This window comes from Alexandromys fortis, unplaced genomic scaffold, assembly GCF_014885135.2.
Source record: "Alexandromys fortis isolate MF-2015 unplaced genomic scaffold, M_Fortis_MF-2015_v1.1 scaffold_119, whole genome shotgun sequence".
In the NCBI taxonomy this organism is placed as follows: domain Eukaryota; kingdom Metazoa; phylum Chordata; class Mammalia; order Rodentia; family Cricetidae; genus Alexandromys; species Alexandromys fortis.
In genome coordinates, this window is record NW_026067991.1 from 3,668,110 (window position 1) to 3,691,709 (window position 23,600).

Consider the following 23,600-nt stretch of genomic DNA (forward strand, 5'->3'; position numbering starts at 1 on the left):
CCTGTGGTCTGCCTGCTTGTGCAAAGGCCAAAGCTGGGTACGCACAGGGTAGGAGCGACCTTCCTTCTCTGAGTTCTTTTCTACTTCTCACCTCTCCCTCAACCGAGATAGGCATCCATCCCATGGAAGGACCTGCCGTGTCTGCCAGATGGGAGCCAGAGGCATACCATAGCAGTTCGGAATTCATTTTGGGAGAAATCTTAAATATTCTTCTGTCTGAGTCAGACTCTGATTGTTTTTAAAAATAGGTTCACACCAACAGGTGACCCAAACTACATCAGTCTTGAGGCAGCTGGAACAGTGCATGCAAAAGCAAGTCAGGAGAAACAGCCACGCCACTCCAGCTACCACACGTCTGCTGTGCAAACGTTTGTCATTCTAGGCCCTGCTGTCCCCTGGAGGTGCATCCCGGCTTCAGTGGCTGTTCCCAGCATTGCTGGTGTCATGCTTAAATAAACCTAGGTCCAGGTAGCTTATGGAGTATGTCTTGTTCCCATCGGGAGGAGGAGAGGGAGCATGGAGGATTGGGTTCTATGTCTTACAAGGGCCAGGACTTAGCATACGGAGGAACGCTTAGCCAAGAGGGTGCAAGAGGCTTCGGAGCTGTGGCCCTGCACAACCAAGTGTGGATCCCTTGGATGGTGGTGAGGGCACTTTGGCTCTTGCATCTCTTAAGTACACACAAAAAAATATACACAAATTTTAAATGCTCAAGAACAGTTCTGCCCCAGGCCAAGCAGGACACCTGGCAGCCCTGACAGGCCGGCGAGCTGAGGCAGACAAGTGAGCAGAACTTTGAAGTGATTTGTGTTTAGAAACAAAGACGCGATTTAGGGATTTTTATCCTTCAGTTACTTTCCTAACTTGGGCCTCTCTCCAAACCCTGGGTGGGCGGAGGGGGGTGAGCTAGTAGGTCTCCTCGCTTCCTCCCTTTAATTAATCCCCCCTTTCTATACCTGCTGGCCGTCTTACTAGAGAACCCTAATCACTTTCTCTTCTTATATTTAGCACACAGTTTGGTAGTATCTTTTCTCCTTTTGCTCTTTTGTTAAGTGGTAAATACAGTGTATATCCTGTACATAGTATGTGTATATTCTTTGACACTTTCATAGATATACTTACCACCCTCCCTACCTAACCCCCTCTGTTGCCTTCTTTTAGGCTCTTCCATTGGAGCTCTTCTTCCTAAGTCTTCTTCCTATTCTTAGATCTGTGGTGTGTGTGTGTGTGTGTGTGTGTGTGTGTGTGTGTGTGTGTGTGTGTGTGTGTACAGGTGAAACATAGTCCTGTCACTAAATCTGGAGCTAGGCTAGAGCCCAGCAAACTTCGCTGGTCTTGATCTTACTGTCTTTACGCCTCACAAATGTGCTAGGCCCCACCTGGCTTTTTATGTAGGTCCTGGGAATTTGAACCCAGGTCCCAATGTCTGCACAGCAAATGTGCTTCCTCCCTGAGTCATCTCCCCGGCCCCAAGTTGCTGTCTTTGTCAGCCCTCCCACACCAGTTCTCATTCATGGCTTCCCTCCTGTTAATTCCTTTGCTTTCTGTTTGTCGATGACTTTCAACCCAGTTTGCATGGGCATCTTGTTCTGTGTTCACAGCTACCCAGGGTCTTTTTTTGCTGAGAGACAGAACACCACCACCCTTCTTCAGATGCACTGACCTGACACAGTTTGGAGAAGCCCACTTGGGGCTTCTCTCAACACCATATTCACTTCCAAGAAAGTCTTTCTTTTTGGTGGTGCACCTTCATCCAAGACAAAGAAGAGTTTTAATTGTGTGTGTTTGTATGTGTGGTGGTGGTGGTGGGGGGTCAGACAAGCATTCTACAGCATAACTACTCCCGTGTGGGAAAAAGATCTTTGGAATGAGAACCCACCCTTTCATCTCCGCGAGTCCCGCGGCCTCTAACGAGGGTGACCTCTCTGTCATCGCAGGTGATCAGACTGCCTTCCAGCTCCAGGTGCGCCAGGTGGAGGACTATCCCGTAGACCTCTACTACCTGATGGACCTGTCCCTCTCCATGAAGGATGACTTGGACAACATCCGGAGCCTGGGCACCAAGCTTGCTGAGGAAATGAGGAAGCTCACTAGTAACTTCCGGTTGGGTTTTGGGTCTTTTGTTGACAAGGACATCTCTCCTTTCTCCTACACGGCACCGAGATACCAGACCAATCCATGTATTGGGTAAGTGACTAGGAAGAGCCCACAGAAAGGCTAGTTAGAGGAACATAGGCTTAGGCACTGAGTGACTAATGAAGGCCACGTTATGTCCTTGGCCTACATATGGAAAAGTGACTGTCACGGCGTTGTATGAGACTTATTTTCTTGCCTCACATGGCACTGTTCTCACATTAATATATTAGCCAGTGTCCTTGGGGAGCCGTGGGTCCAGGAGGTGGGGGGGGGGAACCAGGAAAATCCAACTAGTACTTTCTCTTTACCTGTAGTAAGTGGCATGCTCAGAGAACATGGTTTCAGTGGCTGGGGAGATGGCTTGGCTGGGTAAGTGCTTGCTGCCCACGCATGAGTAGTTGAGTTTGTAAATGCTGGGCTTTTGAGCATACTCATAGTCACCAGCACTGGCCAAGGAGAGACAGAAGGACCCTTGGGGTTTGATGACCACGAGTCTTGAAGGATTTGTGAGGTCCAGGGTCAGTAAGAGACTCTGTCCACAGGGAAAATGATACCTGATACTGATCTCTGAGCTCCACATGCATATGTGCACACATGCATGTGCATGACTACACACAATCCATACATACCAAAGGATAAATGCATTCAGGATTTTCCCAGTGGTTTATATCAACCACATGGAAGTAATTTACTTCCATGTAACTAAATGAGAACCCTGTTTTAGTTTTAATTTTTTTTTTTAGTTTTAATTTTGTATGTGTGTGTAGGGTGTTTGTACATGTATGCATGTGCAGGTGTGTGCATACCATGGCACATGTGTAGAGGTCAAATGGTGCCTTTGGATATCCGCCCTCACCCTCCACTTTGTTTGAGGCCGGATGTTTTTGTTGTCTGCCCTTGCACTGCATATCCAGGCTAGCTGCACAGGGTTTCAGCAATTCTGTCTCTGTCTTTTGTCTTGTTGCAGAGGACACTGGGGCTACAGTCTGTCTTAGTTAGGGTTTTCACTGCTGTGAAGGGAAATTTACCTGGGTAGGATCTTGTCCTGAGGTCACCACTGCCTTTAGTCCATGTCTTAATCCATTTATCTCCCTGGACATGGACTTAGCTCCATTCCACTTTCTGGTGCCCTTTTCTCCTCAAATATTTTTCCTTACTCAGCTGGCTCTTTTCATCAGAAATCTCCATCAGAGTTACCACTAATGTCCACACGACAGTCTGTACTAGACTGCTCGGAGATTTCTTCTGCCAACAGAATTTATCCCAAACTCTTCACTTTATTTAGCCTCAGGCAGACTCTTAGGACAGGGGCAAAAGGCAGCCACATTCTTCACCAAAATATCACAAGAATGGTTTCTAGACCACATACTAAAAGACTTCTCCTCTGAAACCTCTTGAGGTAGTGCCTTCCCCCATCAGTAGACTGGGCCACATCCTCCAACACTCCTAACCTGATGGCAATGGAGTTGGTTTCTCTGTTTGCTAGTGTCTCAGGTGATCGGTGAGATGTCAAGACTGTGCAGTACACAGCATGCAGTGATGATTGATAACTTCCAGCCTTTCCTTGTCTGAACTCCACCTTCAACTTCAATGAGGCTGTGGAATTTAAGGCCCAGCAGAGTCACTAGGTAGGGGACTGCTAAGATTTTAGTTCTTACTGTTGACAAATAGACACCTGGTTTAGATTATCCCATACATCCCATACTGGCCTCCTCAGGTCCCTCGGGTCTCTACGCCATGTTTGCAGATGAGGATATGGGGCCTGCAGAGAATACCTTACCATTATACAGACGGCTAAGGGGCAGACTAGTTTTAGAGCCTCTCACCCAATCCATTTTCTTCCTCATCTAAGATACTTTACCTGAGGCTAAGGAACAGCATTAGCTCCCAAGCTCCCACAAGCCCACCATGTTTGCCTAGTCTGGACTAACAAATCGCCAAATCTCCACGGCTAAGTAACTGCAAAACTGTCCTCATTTGTACAAAATCTGAGGAGGGCTGGACTGTACTGAGGCTCGGCACCTCTCCTTCAGGGAGCCAGGCCTCTTCCACGTTGTGGTGGCTTCCTTCTGCCATGAGGAGGGGGACGTGTTGTTTTAAAGACCCTGGGCCTACCCCCAAACAACTCCCATCTTCAAGCTAGGTTGGGTGTTTGGGGAGGCAGTCTGTGTTATGAGCCCCCTAGTCATGTTAATTTTATTCTTGATGCTGACCTAGATCTTCCTCAGGGGTCAGAAACCAACACAAAGATTGAAAAAAGTAAAATAAGCCAGGCAGTGGTGATGAATACCTTTAATCCCAGCAGATCTCCGAGTTCGAGGCCAGCCCGGGCTATACAGAGAAACCCTGTCTGGGAAAACAAACAAACAAAAAAATCAGAAAAATGAAAGAAAGAAAACCCAGTAAGATAAACAGTTTTAAGTATAGATGTATTCCAAGTTCTTTAAGTTTAAAGAGAAGCTAGGCATGATTTGTTAGGTGTAACTTCTTCAGGGCCACAGGTAGCCATAAACTATATAAACCAGGTTATGATTAGTGGATTTGGTCTCTTCCCCCTTTCAGCTGTCCCGAGGCCACAGTGTTGAAGTTTTGTTACTTATTGGGAACAACAGCATCTGAATCAAAACATTTCTTGGGATCCATTGGAACAGTGATTCCAAACTCTTCTTTCCGTCCCTGCCCTGACTGGGCTCAGACAGGGTGTGTGCACCCTCAGAGTTGCTGGACTGGGAGCTGGCAGAGGATCAAGGACTAGTTTGGGGCTTAGCATCCGAATAGGCAAGGCTATTCAGAGTTCCCACTCGAAGCCCTCCAGGCAGACACAGTGGCAGACAGTGCAGCTCTTGACAGCACTCTGAAAAGCTGTTCCTAAGACAGGAAATCAGTGAAGAAAGGGTGTTAGGTAGGAAACCTCAAATCTAAGCCATGTAAATCTCTCTTTTGTAAGCCAGGAAGTACCAGGAAGGCACTGCAGCTCTGGGGAGCAGGCTGAGCTTCCCACCCGGGGTCCCTAGTCTCCCTGGAGTGTCCCCTTTGCAACTTGAGAGGGACAGCACAATCCAGGTCGTGTAATCTAGCTGTCCCACATCAGGTCTGGGACAGCACACGGGTTGTTTGCTTTTCTGTTTTAAAGGCCCCATGAGTTAGTCACTGACATCTAAAAAGCAATTAGCCACAAATAACCAGAATTTTTAGGTTTTCTCCACTCAGCATAGAATGGACCAGACACACTAAATCTGAAGAAGTGCCGGGTTTACCGAGAGGAGAAAGAAGTAATGGAAGCATCAGATTCTTTAATCTGGTTGACCAGTTTAATAACTGTCCTGAGTCACTGAGGGGCATCACCCGGAAATCCCGATGCCCACTGACATCCCATTTTCAGTCGCCTGTTGAAGGACTTTTTTCTTTAACTGAGCTGACATCAAGATAGATTCATGTAAAAACATGGATGTGTAAAAACATCTCCATCACTGTTTATACATTTCTACCCTTTGAGTCTGAAGCCACAGTGGTCCTTGTCATTCCACTGCCTTCTGGCCTCTTTGTGCCTGAGGTGACAGGCTCTGCTTCTCTAACCCTGCTCTGTCGCGTGCTCTTGACTGCATCTTGACTGCTGGGGTTACTGTTGTTGACGTAGTTCAGAGCTTGATGGGCTGTGTCGTCTGTCTGGAAGGATCTAGCAGTATCTCTGTGATTGTTTCCTCTCACCTGCCTCCATGTTCATCCGCTAGTAGATGTCAGCTGGAGCTTCTCAGTCTAAATGTCATATTTCTTATTTTTCTGCATAGAACGTCTCCACCCAGTTACATCATAGATAGTTCTTCCAGGTTGCAATTTTGTTCTTCAGTTTGATCTGTATACTGAGCCATTTTTGACCTCTGTGACTGTTTTCTTTCTTTCTTTCTTTCTTTCTTTCTTTCTTTCTTTCTTTCTTTCTTTCTTTCTTTCTATCTATCTATCTATCTATCTATCTATCTATCTATCTATCTATCATCTATCTATCTTGGTTTTTCGAGACAGGGTTTCTCTATGTAGGCCTGGCTGTCCAGGAACTCACTTTGTAGACCAGGCTGGCCTTGAACTCACAGAGTTCCGCCTCGTCTGCCTCCCCCAAGTCCTGGGATTAAAGGTGTGCATCACTGCTCGGCTCTTTCTACAATTTTCATTTGGTCCTTTTCTCCGATCCTTCTGTGTTAGGTACTTTGAGACTTTTAATTTTTGTTGTTTGTTTTTAATTTTTCTAGTCGTTTCCCGTCTGGCTTTTGGCTGCCGTTCTGTGAGCTCTTTGACCGTTTCAACGGTCCTTTTCTCGGGAGTTTTAGAGCATTCTGTTCTTGAGTGTGAGGTTTGCTGACATTCCTTGGGGCTGTTAGCCTCTCACGTGGTGTGAAATGTTTTCATTAGCTCATCTCCACCGGAGGCTGTTTTCCATCCAGGGCCATATGTGCTGGTGTCCTGGACCATATGTCCTGGTGTCCTGGCTTTCTGTAGAGCAGTTTTGATTCCTGCGGTTGTCAGGGACCTTTCTGTGTTGACAGTGGGCCTGGTTTTCCTGTTAGTTTCTCAGCTGGAGGTCTCTTCTCTTCTTTCCTTTCCCCTTCCTTCCTTCCTTCCTTCCTTCCTTCCTTCCTTCCTTCCTTCCTTCCTTCCTTCCTTCCTTCCTTTCTTTCTTTCTTTCTTTCTTTCTTTCTTTCTCTCTTTCTTCTTTCAGACAGTCTCACTATGTAGCCCAGTCCTGGAACTCACAGAGACCTACCTGCCTCTGCCTCCCAAGTGCTGGGTTTAAATGCTGGCCACCATCTCCCCGCAGTTGGGACTTTTTTTACCATACAAGTTGGGAATTCTCATCACTAGGGACTAGAATGACTTTTTACTTATTTATTTATTTATTTTTGGTAGAGGACCTGGGTCGGGTTCCCAGAACCCACATTGGTCAGCTCACAACTGCCTGTAATTCTAGTTTCAGGGAATCTGAAGCCTCTTTTTAGTTAGTTCCATAGCACCTGCATGTCCAGGGTACATAGTAATACATATATTTTTATTTATGTGTATGTATGCATGTGTGTGCAGTTGGTTGGTTGGTTTGAACTCATTAATAATAAACTCCAAGTCACCAATAATGAGTTGATGTCCCATTAAAGAAAGAGATAAAGAGCTCCTTGGTGTCATTTAACCAAGAGCAAGCCAGCTTTGACTCCTCTGGTTCATGCTCTCCTCTGTCCTCTGACTATCACATGAGTCTGACTCTAGCCTGCCTGAAGGCTCTCTTGTGAATCTGTCCCTGTCCCTAACAGAGGGCTTTCCTCCGTGTTTATTGAACAACACAGAGCAGCCTATGGGGAAGGAATGAGAGATTTTTTTTTAATATAAATTAATCCATTTATTGCAGACGAGGCCCACCTCAAAAGGTAGCGCTTCCATCCACCTTTAGGGTCCCTCAGGCTTCTGACGGTGGATTTCACTGTGAGAACTGAAGTGGTGTGGGAGGTCCAGGCCCCAGCAGCCACTGTTTTCATGAAGGAAGCACAGTGCCAGATGCCAACAGCTCATCTCTTCATCTTGGTCTTGCACAAAAGGAACACGTGTACTTGGCGTGCTGACTGGTTCAGTTTCTTCACCATCTTCCTGAGGGAGGCACTGTCACAGGTCCCAGCTCTGCTGGCGATCATGACCTTCTTGGTTCGTTTCTGCATGTCTCTGGAACCTAAACCCAAGCCCAAAGAGGATGAGATATTTTAGAGACAATCAGAATTTTGCAAGAGATTAAGTCACTGACTCTAGCTGACCGAGATAACAAGCAGTATTGTTGCAAACATTGTTTATCACGTCACACCCAAATGTGGTGCTCAGCACGTATGGTGGACATTATTTTATAAGATTGTTTGCAACCTCTGTATTTGCTCTTTTCAACAAATAATACGCATGTAATGTCTGAGTGGGGGCATGGAAGAGGACATAATTTGAGATTGCAGCTGTGCATTCGCTTAGGCTGTAAAAGATGATTACATGGGAAATCCAAGGCATGCAAGGTTGGGTGCTACATTCTTCTCTTATAGGCAGGTTAGACAAACAGGCTGGGCACACAGTAGGACAGCAGTCTTAAGTCTTAAGTGACTTCAAGATGTATTATTAACTGGGTGGTAAGGTCAGCCCCTTACTTAGAACTTGTGTATGTCTGTGTTTGTCTATTTTATTTATGTGTATGCATGTGTGCTGGTGCCCAAGGAGGCCAGAAGAGGGCGCTGGAGCCCCTGGAGCTGGAGTCACTGGCAATCCTGAGCTGCCTGATGTGGGTGCTGGGAACTGAACTTGGATCCTCTGGAAGAGCAGCAAACTCTCTTAGTCACTGAGCCTGTCTTTAGCCCTAAAGTGATTTTTATGTGAGGTTCTCTCTCTCTCCCCAGCCCCGTTTTAAAAATTTATTTTTAATTATGTATGTGTTGGGTGGAGGGATTGTACGTCTGAGTGTAGTGCCTACGGAGTCCAGAGGTGTTAGATCCCTTGGAGCTGGAGTTACAGGTGAATTCAGGTCCTCTGCAAGAGCAGTCTGTGTTCCTAACCCCGAACTTCCTCTCTAGACCTCATGTTTTTCTCTCTTGCGCATAGCCTGCAGTGGATAGTTAACATCCTTGCCTCTTATTGTAGGCTGGTGGTTGGAGATTCATGATTGGCTCAGTACTACAGGTCTTAGTAGCATCCAGCTTTCTGTAGAGAGCGAGGCAGCTCCAGTCTCTCCTGGGCTCCTCCAGCTGCAAACCCAGGTTTCTTTCCGCCGACCTACTCCCTCTCTTCAGCTCATTCATTTGCACGCCATTTTCTCTTCTCTTGTAGCCTTCAATCATGGCTATTTGGATTTTTTAAATTATATTTTGTCTAGACTTTCTCTGTATTCAGGCTAAGAGAGGTGCCTTCCATACTAACGCATTCTACAATCTTGTCTTTAGTATTACATCATTTCTAGAATTTGCTGAGATCCAATGTCTTCAAACTAGATTCATTGTTTTTTTCAAGATAGGGTTTCTTTGTATTCCTGGCTGTCCTGGAACTCTCTCTATAGACCATGCTGGCCCTGAACTTAGATCCTTCTGCCTCTGCCTCCTGGGGACTGGGATTAAACCACTGCCCAGCTCTGGATTCACTTTTTACATGAATGCATTGGGGGGGGGGGGTTGTGTGCGTGCATGCGTGTGTGCGCACACATGCACGCACACACACACACAGAGCTCTGTACTTATTTATTTTTCATCTTCCTGGTTAATAGTCTTGAGTAGCTTTCTTCATAAATGTCCCTCCACTGGGATTCCATAGCATAGACACAGTATGTATGGAGTAACCTCCTGCATGGTGATTAAAACACGGATCTCCAGGCTACTCTGGAGCGACTCCAAGGACTAAGCCAGAAATCTGTCCCAGGTGGCATGCTGTTTTAGTGATGCCTTCCCAGGATCTGTGTGGCAAAGCTGTGTCCCGTCAGAGGTGTCCCTGACTGGACTACAGCACGAGGCCTGTAGTCCGACTTCTCTGCAGGAGACAAGAGAAGTTCTCTTCAGTTCTCTGCAGCCAGAGCAGGTCTGCTCGCAGACAGGAAGGGAGGTGTAAGCGCTGAGGCACCATGGCTGCTCTTTTCAGCTCTCCTGGTTTCTCTTTTCAGGGCAGTTATTAGGTCTCTCCTCCCGACTGTCACAACAAGCACACACCCGAGGCCAGGAACAACAGAAGGGACTAAGAGCTTGGAGGAAGAATGGAATGCATTTGTGGATGTGTTTCCCTCCCCTCTGTGCTTGTCTGTCTGTCGGATCGGTGTGGGCGGGGTCTCCGCTCCTTCTTCCAATGGGAACTCAGTGTCTACACTTGTTTCTATACAATGAGGAAGCTACACAAAATCTTTGGGTGGCCTGAGCTGTGGGGTTAAAAATAGCCAACCAGTCTAAGCTTAAGGTGTTTGTGAAGACTCAGTGCAGGCAAGGGAAAGAAGTCTAGCTGGAGAGGCTGGAGAGAAAGGACTGGCTTGTGGATTGGGAGAGAGAGAGAGAGAGAGAGAGAGAGAGAGAGAGAGAGAGAGAGAGAGAGAGAGAGAGAGAGAGAGAGCGCGAGCCACGGGGGAGTGGCGGGGCAGGGGCAAGGGTGTGATCTGTCCCCAGCAGCTTGTGAGGTCTGTGTGACAGTGGCATTGTGATTGTTAGGGGTAGGACCACCTCCTAGAGAGCCAGAGTTTGGCTCTCTGAAGACGAGGGGAGCCTGCCTAGACCTGTACTGGTGAGGCAGGGCTTGGCAGCAGGGATGGTGGGACCTCTTGCAGTTGCTAAGCCTGTTTCCCTTCCCAGGCACAGCCTGAATGGGATTCTAAAGCCTTCCTCCCAGGCCTCTTGTTTTTCTATAGAGAGACTTCATTTACATGGTCACAGATCCTGCAGGTCTGGGCCAGACTGCCCCCCATGTCCGCTTAGTCTGTCCCCTTTACTCTGCGTCCAGCACACTGGCCTTCTTCTGTCTCCTTCCTTCATACAGCTCCGCTAGCGTTTCTTTTCTGTGGCTGCCACGCTCTGCCCCCTCCTTTATCCCAGGAACCCATGTAAGGCCTCTCTTCCTGTTTCTGTTGCCCAGGCTTGACGCTGTCATTGAGAACCACTTTCCTGTAGGAATGGGATCACTTACCGTATCCCCTGAATACACGCATGTCTTTCAAAGCTCTCAGTTACAGATTCCCATTGGAAGAAGTTTAGATTTCTCCGGCGAGTGGATACTCTTATCACTGCAATGTTATAAGTGAGTGATGGAGCAGAAGAGTGTTTTGAATTCCTGTTCCATTCCGTACCTCTTATTGGGCCAGCACTTTCCGGGGGTCACCAGTGAGCCCTTGGTCTTCCGGCAGCTGCACGTGTGGCCATTGTCCACCTTGGTCCCACATTGCCGCTGTTCCCACTCATCTTCCAAGGCCCTCATCAAATCTTCCCCCGGCCGCAGAGTCTACTACGATCCCCGCTTTGAGCCATTGCCCACACACTTCCGTGGTCTGGCTGTGTGCCTGCTGCCAGGGATGGCTGTTATGTATCTTTGTCCTCTCCACTCTGCTTATCCCAGAGGAGGCGGTGGGTACTGGGTAAATGTTGATTGATGTTTTTCCTGGCATGCAGTGAAGGCCAGAACACTCGATTGATAGTTAGAGATGGGGCCAGAGAGATGGTTCGGTGGGTAGAGGTGACCGCCGCTTAGCCTGATGACCTGAGTTTGATCCCCAGAACCCACATGATCAAAGGAGGGAACTTGATCTCTGCAAGTTATTCTCTGCCTTGCTCTTGTACATGCGTGTGTACACATATACGCATGCTAAAATAATGAAGTGTGATTAAAAACTGAAAAGGCTTAGAGATAATGACGGAAAGGCAACTCTTCTCTTCTCTCTCTAGTTACAAGTTATTCCCAAACTGCGTCCCCTCCTTCGGGTTCCGCCATCTGTTGCCTCTCACAGACAGAGTCGACAGTTTCAACGAGGAAGTGAGGAAGCAGAGAGTGTCCCGGAACCGTGATGCCCCAGAAGGGGGCTTTGATGCTGTTCTCCAGGCGGCTGTCTGCAAGGTAAGGCCGGTGGTGAGCCACCCAAGCACGCGGCTCACATCCACTCTTACATCAGAGGCAGAGCTCAGCCACACCTCGGGGAAATCTCTAGCAATCAAGTCAGCTGGACTCGGGATGAGTTGAGCTTGTCCGATCTCCACGGTAGGGTGGGGCTCTGCGCAGTGGGATAGTGTCTTTGCCAGGCAACAGCTGTGCTGTGTTTATGCGTTGGCTTTTTTTTCTCATGCAGTTTTTTTAACCTTAAAGATTGCCTCACTGGGGAATCAAGCTGGGAAACAGAATCACTCAGTCTTCGGTTGCATGTCTGTGTTTTTGTTTTCCTTGTTTCTCTGACAGAAGGAGGGCATAGTCCTCAAAGTTCAGAAATGAACTTTGACTTTGAGAGGTACCCAATTTGGAGAAATCTATAAGTGGGAAATTGATAACAACTTGTTGTTAAAGTAATTTTCTCTGTCAGAAGAGCTTAACAGAAGCAGCAGAAGGTTAGTCATTCTGCAGCTCGTTCCTGAAGCATGAGTACGGTGTCATTTGGCCCATCCTTCTGGTGTGTGTCCAGACCTCGGCAGTTCTCAGCAAAGCTCAGCAGTGTCTACAATGGCAGTGTGTTCTTGTTTTAAAAGATTTTTAAAAAAATGTTACATATGTGAATTTTTTGCCTGCATGTATGTAAGTATGAGTGCGTACTCAGTGCCCATGGAGGTGGGAAAAAAAGGACCTCGGAGTCTTCAGAACTGGAGTTATAGACAGTTAGTTGTAAGCCTCCCTATGAGTGGCTGAGAATCGAACCTGGGTCCTCTGGAAGACCGGAGAGTGCTCTAAAGCCATCTCTCCAGCCTCTTGATGATGAGTCTGGAAAATCTCTGGGGGTTCATCAGTGATGGAGTGGTGGGGTTCGCCAGCTGTGAAGTGGTGGGGTTCATCAGTGATGGAGTGGTGGGGTTCGCCAGCTGTGAAGTGGTGGGGTTCACCAGCAGTGGAGTGATAGTGGTAGGAACTCTTAGACATTCGGGAGGTCTGGAGAAGAGGTTAAAACCTAGCTTTGAGGCCATACATGGTGGCTGCTGCTTGCTTCCTTCGTGATCTGCAGGTGATCTTGTGTTTCTGGGTGTGTTTGCTGGGCTTGTCCTGTATTCACTTTCCCCAGTAATCCTTAGAAATGGATAAGAGCAAAGCCCACTGTTGTCATTTCTGAAATAAGAACCCCAAACAGCAACAGAGATGGCCAAGGGGAAGGAAAAGACATAGAAAACAGCCAGTCTCTGCCTATGCCTTTGAGAAGACCTGGGGGCTCCTTCAGAGTGGGAGATCACAGTGGCGCACCATCGGGTGGCTGCTGGCCAGTAGCACAAGGCCTAATTCAGAGGTCGTGGTCCCTGGTGTTTTTTTTTTATTTTTTTATTTTTTGTAATCTGAATGCCAGATGGAATCTTCTGAGTCATCTCTGAATCTTCCACATGCCGTGAAATAGTTTATGGATTGTACTCCCCCACTTTTTTTTTTAACCAACATTCTGATTTTGATCAGAGAGGCATTGTCTTCACAGGCATTCAGCCAAATTCAGCATTTTGTTAGGGGGAAAATAATGCAGGGGGAAAAAAAAGGTAAGATTGCCCTCACCTCCCTTACCCAGAGAATTTGGTGGATTTTCTTTTGGAGGAAGTCATCTTTAAAAACTGTATGGGGGGATGGGGTGGGGAGAAAAACTCAGCTGCAGGTCAGGCAGGGCAATAGATGAAGATAGAGCAAGTGCTGGGACCGTTGGTTGTTGGAGCCCGTGTGGGTCCAACACAGATTCCCTAACTGGACTGGAACAGAGTCGTGAGGAATAATCAGACACAACTTATACGGTCATCATGGAAGGGCAAGATCTCTCTCCAAAGATCCCTTGTTTATTCTCCAAACACCTTATATATTATCAATTGAGCGGGAAAACACATTAGGCTGTCTCCTAGACAACCAGGTGCCTGGGCTCAAGTCACATCCACATCTAGCAGTCAGGTAGGCTATGAATTAGCATCTCTATAAGACATCCTCCAAATTACAAAGGAAGGAAGCACCAAACATCCTGACCAGTTTCAGTCAACACCTTTCCTCAGGAGATCTACATTTCTAACAAGTACATCCTTGCTATTGTTAGGCAGAGACAGCTTGTCTGCAGAGCTATGTGATCAGCTCAGACTGGGCCTATGGCTTTTATGCCATAAAGAAATATAGGCCTACAGTTGGTGACTGGTCCCGAGAGAGACCAGAGTCCACCTGTGCCTGCATAATCCTCCTGTGTCATCCCAATGGATGCGATAGTCCACCCTTTGAAGTTTGGTGTTTCAGAGGTTTCTGGCAGATTTCCTGAACTTATTCCTTGAACCTAGTGAGTTATCAATTGACTGAGAGGCACCCTGTGAGCCGCGTCAGCCTTAGACCTGTTTCATCAGGGCCTTTGCTACAGGGAAAGTTAATCATTGTTTAGAATCCTGCTGTTTCCAAATTGCCAGTTTCTCTGTTTACTTTCTCTCCACGTCTGTGCTGTGGAGTTACATTTAGACGTGTGTTAACACATTTCTTTCTCATTTGAAATTGCCTAATTTATAATGTCACTTTTCCTGGTTTATTATTGATTTTTCTTATTGTAGCAAAAGTATTAGGACTAGATCATAGGCTAGCTTTTGGTAAATGACTGGGCAGCAAAATCGTACTAAAAATCTTTAGCAGATTGAGGGGAATGCTTATAATCCTAGCACTCAAGAGGGAGAGGCTGACTTATCTCTCTGAATTTAAGGCCAGCCTAGTCTACAAAGTGAGTTCCAGCCAGCCAGGGCTACATAAGAAAAAAACAACGAAACAAACAGAATCTTTAGCAACTTGAACAATGCCTAAGGGCAATTAAGAGTGGACTAATGAAGGCAGATTAAAAACCAGGGTTGCTAGAATGATCCTATTTGGCAAATAAAAGAAAAATGGTCTGGTGATATTACCCAGTGGATAGAGGCACCCTGTCCCGGGAAGGAGAGAACCAACGCCCTCAAGGTGTCCTCTGGTCTCCACACAAATCTGTGAGCATGTGCACATACAGAGAAAGGAAAGAAAATGCTGGAAACAGGCCAAAATGATGGCAGTATTTTTAGGTTATAGAATTATATCTTGTTTTTATGTTTTTGAGAGGTTTTAACATTTTTGTATTTATCTAAATTTCTACAATGAATGTGTATTATTTTTTATTATGAAACATTTCAAACATAGTAATGGGAAGAACAAGAAATTAAACACCATGTCTATTGTTTACCCTTAGTGGTCACCACTCATGGCCAATCGTGTTTTGTGTCCCCCCATTATTTCAGGGATTGTCAGATACCATTTACAGCACCCAAGCATTTCTTTGTTCACTAGGTCTGCTCCCATTTCCCAGGTTAGAGGCTCTTCAACTCGGTCCTGCCAACTGGGTGTGACAGAGGAAGAAAGGAGCCCTGTGTACTTGGCTGGCTCTTCCTAAGGGCCAGAGTTGCCTGGACAGTCCGCCCTGCTGTGTGCACATGCGTTCCTCTGCTTCTGGTGACCTTTGCTGTTGGTGACGGTCTGAGAACAGGCCTGACTCACAGCATCACGGGTTCTTCTTGCTCTGGTTTCCCTGAGTTGGATTATTCATTATCAACCTGTGGGACTCAGGGTTCTGCATGGCTGTCTTGAGAGGCTCCTTCAACTGGGCGGTGGTGGCACATGCCTTTAGTCCCAGCACTAGGGAGACAGAGGCAGGCGGACCTCTGTGAGTTCAAAGCCAGCCTGGTCTACAGAGCAAGTTCTAGGACAGCCAGGGCTACACAGAAAAATCCTGTCTTGAAAAACCAAATAAATAAAATCTGCCTCTAAGGCATGCTGTATATTTCTTGCAAAGGTTTTTTATGCAATTAAATTAAGAAATTAAAGGAATACCTGCTTCTCTTTAGGATTCTATTCAGGGCAAGGACAAGGACCCTACTTTTACTAGTGGTAGCTTCTGCCAGCTGCTCGATTGCTGTCGGAGGAAGTTAAGGCACCCACAGCTAAGTGATGTCTCTCTCACGCCAGCATCTCTTTCCAGTGTACAAATGGGTCAGAACTGGAATGTACCATTGCCTTTAATGCTTTATTAAGCCTTTAACTGAATTTTCTTATACCTTTTCTGGGTCAGGATTATGGTTTCTCCCTTTATCCGTTTTACTGTTTCCCTCAGAACTTTCTAGAAGTTGACTTTAAGTTGCTTATTCCTTATTCTAAAATTGTACTGGTTGATGTATGATGGGTGATTCAGACTGGAGCTATGCTTGTTTTTCTGATTTCCCAAACAGGAAGCATCCAGGACCTCAGGAAGATGAGGGGGTGGGTGGGGTGGTGAACGTGGCCTCAGGGCTGTGGGTTCCAGAGTCTGTGTGCTTTTCCTTCGCAGCAGTGTCTTCAGGAAACTATTAAAAGTATTGGATCTCTCCCCGCCTCTCTCCCTCCCCTTCTTCCTACCCCCCCCCCCCCTGTGTGTGTGTGTGTGTGTGTGTGTGTGTGTGTGTGTGTAGAGGGAGAGTGTGTGAACACACATGCAGAGGCCAGAGGATTTCATTTTTGCTGTATGGAGTTAGGGTCTTGTCTCTGTTTCTGTGCTGCAGGCTCCAGGCTAACGGGCCGGCAAATTTCCAAAACAAGGTTTGGAAGCATGACGCAAGTCTAAGGCCTACAAGAAATTAGACGGGCCAAGAGAAGCCAAGGGGTGACTCTGCTCTTTCCACCTCCCGCCCTGCCACAGGGTACTGGAGTTACAGATGAGCACAGCCAACTCAGGTTCTGGATCGAATTGGGTTGCATTTTCGGCTGGTTTGAGCCATCTCCCTGGCCCCTCGACTGTGATTTAATACATGATTTCCCACCACTCCACTAGTTTGGGGACGCTGCAAAGTCTGTGACCCGCGGTTTGCTGTGCTGGCTGGGGTTCTACCACTGACAGCTGCTGGGTATTCTCACACAAGGGGTGGGAAATAGCTCAGTATCACCAACAGCACTGGCAACAGTTCATCTCCATTACCCTCTGTATAAACCAGCCGCGTGCCTGCCTCCCTTCCCGTCATAGGAGGCATCTACACATGCTGGCAGCCCCCCTCACTGACCGCGGCAGGGACAGGCAGCCAGGGGCAAGTCCAGGCGGCTCCAGGGTGCCTGAGGCTTTGCTTCTATGACGGCCAGTACATCAGATTCCTCGGCCTCCTTCATGGCTTCTGCACTCCAACCGCAGCAGCCTGGAGTCACTTCTCGGACTGCAGCTGGGCTCTTGCACACGCCACTTCCTTTGCTTACTCCCTCTCCCCGACACTCCTAGCTTTCCTTCATTTTCTGTCTTCTTAATAGAATCCATTGCATCAAGCTGTTTCCGCCCCACCTCCAGCCTCCTGCATCGCCATAGCCCACATCAGTATGGTTTGCTTCTTCCAGCTCAAGAGCCGACGTTGACCCATTACACACACAGTGCATTTTACACTAGGGTTCAGTCTTGGTGTTCGTTGTGATTCTATAGATTTTAACAAATGCAAATTACAATACTGTGGGGCTTCCCTGCCCCAAAGCCCCATGCTTGAATACCATCCCTCCCTGAACCTGCTTTTCTTAAACATCAATGTGTGTGTGTGTGTGTGTGTGTGTGTATACACATGCACGCGCACGTGTGTGCATGCGTGTGTGGTCGGGGGTGATTCAGAAGTGGAAGACTGGAACTTGACCCTCTGACTTGCAAACATACTTGGACAAGTGCTCTCTGCCACTGAGTGACCTCCCAGCCCCCTGGACTGCCTTCCCATTCTTTGCATGACCAACCTGGTTGGCTTGTGTTGCAAATGTCATCTTGACTGTTTGTCCATCAGGGAAATTTCCCTGATCGATCACCCTCACTAGGTCAGGGCATTACTTGAATGGGGTGTCTGCTCTTTGAGACACTATAGGTGCTGCCATTTTGCACTGCCTAGCACAGGCTAGGTTTGTTTACACACTCGGTGAGGGAACAGTGCCTTGTGCTCATAGGTGTCTCTGTGCTCCTGAAGGAAGCTCAGAAATAGCCCAGATCCCCCTGCGCCTCTCTCATCCACCTTCCCACCATGCTTTGCTGCCTCCGTGGCATCCATAGTGTGTGATAAGCGCCCTCTGAAGTGGAGTTGGTAGTACGGTTATTGCAATACTCTCAACTCAGTAGCCGCTCTGGTGGAGAGAAAAGGAAAGAAACTGAGAGAAGGACCCTGCTCTTAGGGCTTTGTGTTTTTTAAAGACAGGTTTCCCTAAGTTGCCTGGAACTCACTATGTAGACCAGGCTGGCCCCTTAACTCAAAGCAATCCACTTGCCCTGCTCCTAAGCACTGACTTTAAAGATGTGTACCACCATGTCCAGCTACAGTTTTATTTGACTTGGGGGATCCAATTGAGGGTAAATTAAGCATCCTTTTTATAAGCATTCCACTGGCCCGTATGAAATCATTGCTATTTGTCTGTCGTTGATATTGCCTATCGGCATCTCTCCTACAAAAAAACCAAACATTTTATTTATTCATGTACTTTCTCTAGTGCTAGGAATCACTATGGGTCTTGCTTGCTCAGGCTAGAACACTACCACTGAGCTACATCCTTAATCCCCTAATGGAAAATCTGTATGGCTCAACGTTCTACATTCTACAGTGCCTTCAGCCCAGCTTGGCCCCTGCTCCGCAGCCTGCACCAGAGATGCCCTGCCGTGCTCTCTGGGCTTTGGACTTGAGGTGGATGTTTGGACCCTGAGTCACAAGCGACTTCTTTCCTCAAGGAAAGAAATTCTACACTGTGGCCTCATTAACCACAGAGCAGATTTTTTTTTCTCCCAAGTATATTCCATTGCAAAGTATGGTTAGGAGCAGGAAAAACAAACTCCTAAGGAGAGCATGTTTATTGTTACAGAGTAATGGAAACAGGCCCAAATGTCAGTGTGGTTGGTCATTCGGGAAGCCAATCCCACAATGAAAACTTGATTTCCCCTGTGGGCCATGTTTCAATTAAGAAGCTTTGGTCCTCAAGCTCTGGTCTATTGGGGAATCTGCACTGGTTAAACAGGCCACCCCCCTCTCTTCCCTTTCTCCTCCGCACCTGTCCCCTCTTCCCCTCAACCCCTTCTGGAAAGGTTAATGTTCCCTTGACAGTCTGAAAGTCTGTTGAGTACTTACTGTGTACCCATGAGGTACAGTGAGGGGCTCGAGGTTGAGGTGGCTACAGATCTGCCTCTAAACTTAACCCTACTTGGAAGGCAAAGAGAGAACAAGATCTAAGGAGCAGCTGGGCAAACGGGCCTCTTAGGACCCAATGGTAAATGACAGCCTTCCTCCCCTAAAGGCTGGCTCGGCCCTTTTACTTCTCCCGGGCTGTGCACCAAGCTCCAAGGGTTTTACTCTTTCCTTTGAAAGTGATTGTACTGTCTCCTATCGTGACAAGTTAAGTAACATCTCCAAATTGCCACAGTTAGAAATGTCAGGGCCGGAGCTGGCAGATGGATTCCTGTGCATGCATTAAATGTACTTAACTTTGACATTGGAGCCTGTGCTGTCTTTGAAATCACATGAGAGCAGAAGGGTGAGCTTCCAATGAGAGCCTGGCCTAAGGCACCATTGTGGTTACCCACAACCCTGTGGGACAACTAAGATGGCTGTACTGCTGCTTCTCCATGGAGTCACGACTTTGCTCTTCGTCAGGCACAGTTGGTCTGTAACTGATGGTGCTTGGTATTTCCACTGGGTGGTCCCAAGGTCAGCAAGCTGGTGGAGCACGTCCCCAGCTTTCCTGTCTGTAAAATGGGAGAGCTTTGTGCTCTTCTTTATCTGCCCCAGGTTTGAAAGGGCTTCAGACCCACCAGTTCTGCTTCTAGGCTCTCATAGAATCAGACACTGCCATGGTCAGACACTGCCATTTGCAGAATGGATCGTTTTTAGCAGAGGGGAAGTTTGGGGCGAATGATCATTCAGTGCCAGCTAGGACTATGGGGTAGTATTGACTTCCAGCTTAAGGACCTCTTCATGGTTGGAGGAATGATCTTGAGATGGGAGAGCTGGGCAATTCTGTCCTCACTGAAGCTGATGGGCCTCTATTCTAGGACCGCATTTGAGTAGCTTTCCACAGAGAATGTGGTGTTGTCTCCGCACTAGTAAGCCAGGGCAGTGAGCTAACAACACAGAGGCAGGCACCTCCTCCTGTTTCCTAAGATAGGAGAGAAGTGGTCTTCTCTCAGATTCCCAGACCAAATTCTCCGCAGGACATCCTTGAATGTGCCCCTCTGACTTGCCATGTTCTGGTGGTTCACACATGTAAGTAAGTGTTATGGAATGATTCTGGAGCCTTTGGTTCACTGTGACCCTAATGGAAGATGCGTTTGACACACAGGCCGTGTATGCAGGGCCCAATCAGAGGTCTGCAGGCCTCTGTCTCAGCCTTACTTTCCTCTTTGTGGGCCATAACACATCTAGTGGACTAGGTCTGCCCTGGTGATTATGTTTTAAATGTATAGAGGGGCTACAAAGATAGCTCAGGGGATAAGAGCTTCCTGCCCTAGGAGAGGACACAGGTTTAGCTCCTGGTCCACATGGAAGCTCAGAACCATCTGTAACTCTAGTTCCAGGGGATCTGACTCCCTCTTCTGCCATCTGCAGGCACCAGCATGCATGAGGGACACATACACACACACCAGGTAGACATACATGCATGTAAAATGAAAACTCTGTTTTAAAATGGTGATAGTAAGAAAGCAGAGATGGGTAGGCGGATGGCGCTGGACATAGAAATGCTGTCCTCTGAGGGGAGATACTGTGAGGAGTGTATTAACTGACTTCACCTATCACAGAGGAGGGAAGGGCCCTTCTGGCTGGAGGGGACACATGAGTAGCCAGGCGGCGGCAGCCTGGAGTCCCGGGGTTCCTGATAGGGAAGAATTTCTAACAAGGATTGCTGCTCAGTGCCAGAGCAGCTGCCTGATGAGGCAGAGGGTGGGTGTGGGCTCTGAGCCCATTGGCTCAGATGCCAGAGGAAAGATTCCTGCACCAGAGAGAGGCTGGCTGATGCTCACTGGGGTTCCTTACATATTTCCGTAAACACATATTCTTGGGAATGGCCCCTCTGACTTGCCATGCTCTGTGTGGTCCCTATGTGTAAATAACTTTTTACAAAATGGGTCTGTGGAGCCTTGGGCAAGTCCTGGCATAACCGTTGTATTTATTTGTTTTGTACTGGAGTTGAACCCAGGACCTGGTGCCTATTAGGCATACATTGCACTTCTGAACTATTTCTCCAGCCCTTGAGAGGCAGAGGCAGGCAGATCTCTGAGTTCCAGGACAGCCTGATTTACATAGTGAATTCCAGGACAGCCAGGGCTACATAGCAAGGCCCTGTGTAGGAAACCCCTCCCCAAGAAAAAATGTTTTTCTCCCCCAGTTCCCCTCCCTCCTCAGCACTCCTCTCCCTCCCCTCCTTCATTTCTCCCCAGCCCTCTTCAGGATTTTGGATCGAATCCAGGGCCTCACGCGTGCTAGGCCGGTGCTCTGCCACTGAGCAGCTTCCCTAGCCTCCCGGTGACTTTTCTACCCGGTCACTCCCTGGTGGTTTGGAATCACAGTAGCTGGCTTGAGCCTGTTTCCTGCAGGTCTCATCAATATCCCTTCTTTGATTGGCCACCACCACCTCCTTCCGCATACAAGAATTTTATTTGCTAAGCACAGTTTACTTTAAACTGGCGTCTAGCAGATCTTTCTGTGCCTTCCTCTGGTTGCCCATGTAGCCACTTTACTGTTGTGTGTGTGTGTGTGGGGGGGGGTCCCCTCAGGAGAGCCAGGAAAAGGAGGGTGGAAACTATTCTCTGTCACGTGAAGGACCGCTTTCCTTTGTCAGACATTGTAGCCACTGAGCGACTCCTTCCATCCTCAAGAAACTAACTTGCCCCATAGGCTAGAGACCTGTGCCCTCAAAATACAGAAACCAAGCCCCTTGCACCCCAGTCTCTTCTTCCAGACCTCAGGCTCTCTGGGGCCAGCTGTTGGAGATGAATAAGCCAGCGAGTCTGTCTGAGCCTTGGGGAGTAGCCAGCTTTTGTTTATTTTCTTAGACTGGGAAGGGCTGGTCCCCAACTCTCAGTCCCTATTTCTCCTTTCTACGGGCAGCTGAGAGGGGTCAGAGTATGGGGAACTGAATGAGGAAACAGAGGCAACACTTAAGAGAGATGAGGCGTGAGAGTCCATTGGAGAAGCAGGGTCACAGAAGGGTTATGATCGCCGGGCTACAAGTATATTTTTAAGCACGTGGGAAGGAGCCGGGGAGAGACTGATGGAATGTTCTCCAGAGAGGGTGGGATTTACCAGGCGGTGTTGCCTCAAGGAGGGAGGAGCCCGCCTTCCTTGGGGACAGTGAGATCAGAGCAGAGGGCAGGAGGCTTGAAGTTTTAGGATGGAGAAGAGGGTACAGACTGACCACCATCTTTCTGGAGCTGCGCACACTGTAGGGACTGGTGAGGAGGGGGCCCGTTGCTTGTCTCGTCACCTAAACTGAACGTGGACTGAGAGGTTAAAAGCTGAAGCAGGCCGGCAGTGAATTAGATACAGATCTGACCAGCAGACAGAGAAGCCAAATGAACCGCAGTCCTGGCCGGGTGCCAGGTTTCTTGCCGGAGTCCAGTGAGCTTCCGTTCAGCCCGCCCTTGACATTTTCATCCGAGGGCTGACCTTGATCTGTTTAATGATATAGTTTTGTTTACGTGTTGATTTTACTCAGACTTAGAGAAAGGTTTAGCTGAAAGGTAGACCCTTTGGAAAATCATTTTCAAAAAGAGAACATTCAACTTGAAAATTAGGAAATGCAAATAAGGAGAAAGGAGATAAATATCACGGGAAGAGTGGCTGGCCGTGAGCTTGTGAGTTCGAGGCATAGCTGGGGGTTTTTGGCTCCATGAAAGGGGTGGTGGTTGGCAGTGAGTACAGTTACTGCCTCTTTACCACGCTGCAGGTCCGCCGCTGGCTGCCCTGTGTGGCGTTTTGTTTACTCCTTTCAACAGCTGTGTTTTATTAGTAGTTGTCATCTCCCCCTTATAGATGAGCACACTGATATTTGTCAAACATTAAGTGCCTCGCTCGAGGTCACACAGGTAAGACGAAGCAGCTGTAGGGCTGGACCCAGATCTACCAGCGCCTAACTTCAAGCCTGCAGTTGCGGCCAAGGAAAAGTGTCGATGTGTGACATTCCTAGTCTCCTCCCGGCCACAGGCATGCCCTTGGAATGTGTTGTGTTTAAACTACACTCTGAGCAAAACAAACCTTTAAAAATATGTGCCTTTAAAATGTTCTTTATTTTATATTATATATTGTGTGGTCTTTAAAATGGCAACATTCATAAACCATACCCTGGAACTGTGTATCTGGCACACTTTTTTATCTTCTTTTTGCTTTGGGTTTTGAAATAGTCTCTTCAAACTTGGAATCCTTCTGCCCTCAGCCTCCTGAGTGCTAGGATTACTCACACATATGTTGCACTGTACCTGGCCCCGTTTGAAGAAAATGGCATGTATACCATCATCAAATCCAAAATAATATCGGACTGGTGAGATAGCTCATCCAGAAAAGATGTTTGCCACCAAGCCTGACAACCTGAGTTTGAGCCCCAGGTCTCACTTAAATGGTGGGAGGAGAGAACCGACTCCCACAAATTGTCCTCTGGACTCCACTTTGGCGCTTTGGCAGGCATGCAAGTCCCCCACCCCAGTCAGTAAGCTAATGAACATATTTAGACTGTGAGTTTGTACCCCTGTCATTTCTCCTTCTGCATCTCCCCTAAGCAACCACAAACTGACTCTCACTGCACATAAGATGTACTTGCTAAAATTTTATATATACCGT

General features: G+C 47.7%; 1 protein-coding gene and 1 pseudogene across 2 annotated transcripts in view; one reads left to right on the plus strand and one right to left on the minus strand.

The window, feature by feature from the left end:
- Itgb5 (integrin subunit beta 5) overlaps nt 1–23,600 on the plus strand; it is a 108,068-nt gene that overhangs the window by 34,611 nt on the left and 49,857 nt on the right. For both annotated transcript variants that reach the window (XM_050159829.1, XM_050159830.1), the window contains exons 4-5: nt 1,938–2,187; nt 11,544–11,712. In XM_050159829.1, coding sequence (XP_050015786.1) covers nt 1,938–2,187; nt 11,544–11,712 — 419 coding nt within the window. The remainder of the gene's footprint in view (nt 1–1,937; nt 2,188–11,543; nt 11,713–23,600) is intronic.
- LOC126512149 (60S ribosomal protein L37a-like) lies at nt 3,850–7,835 on the minus strand (annotated as a pseudogene).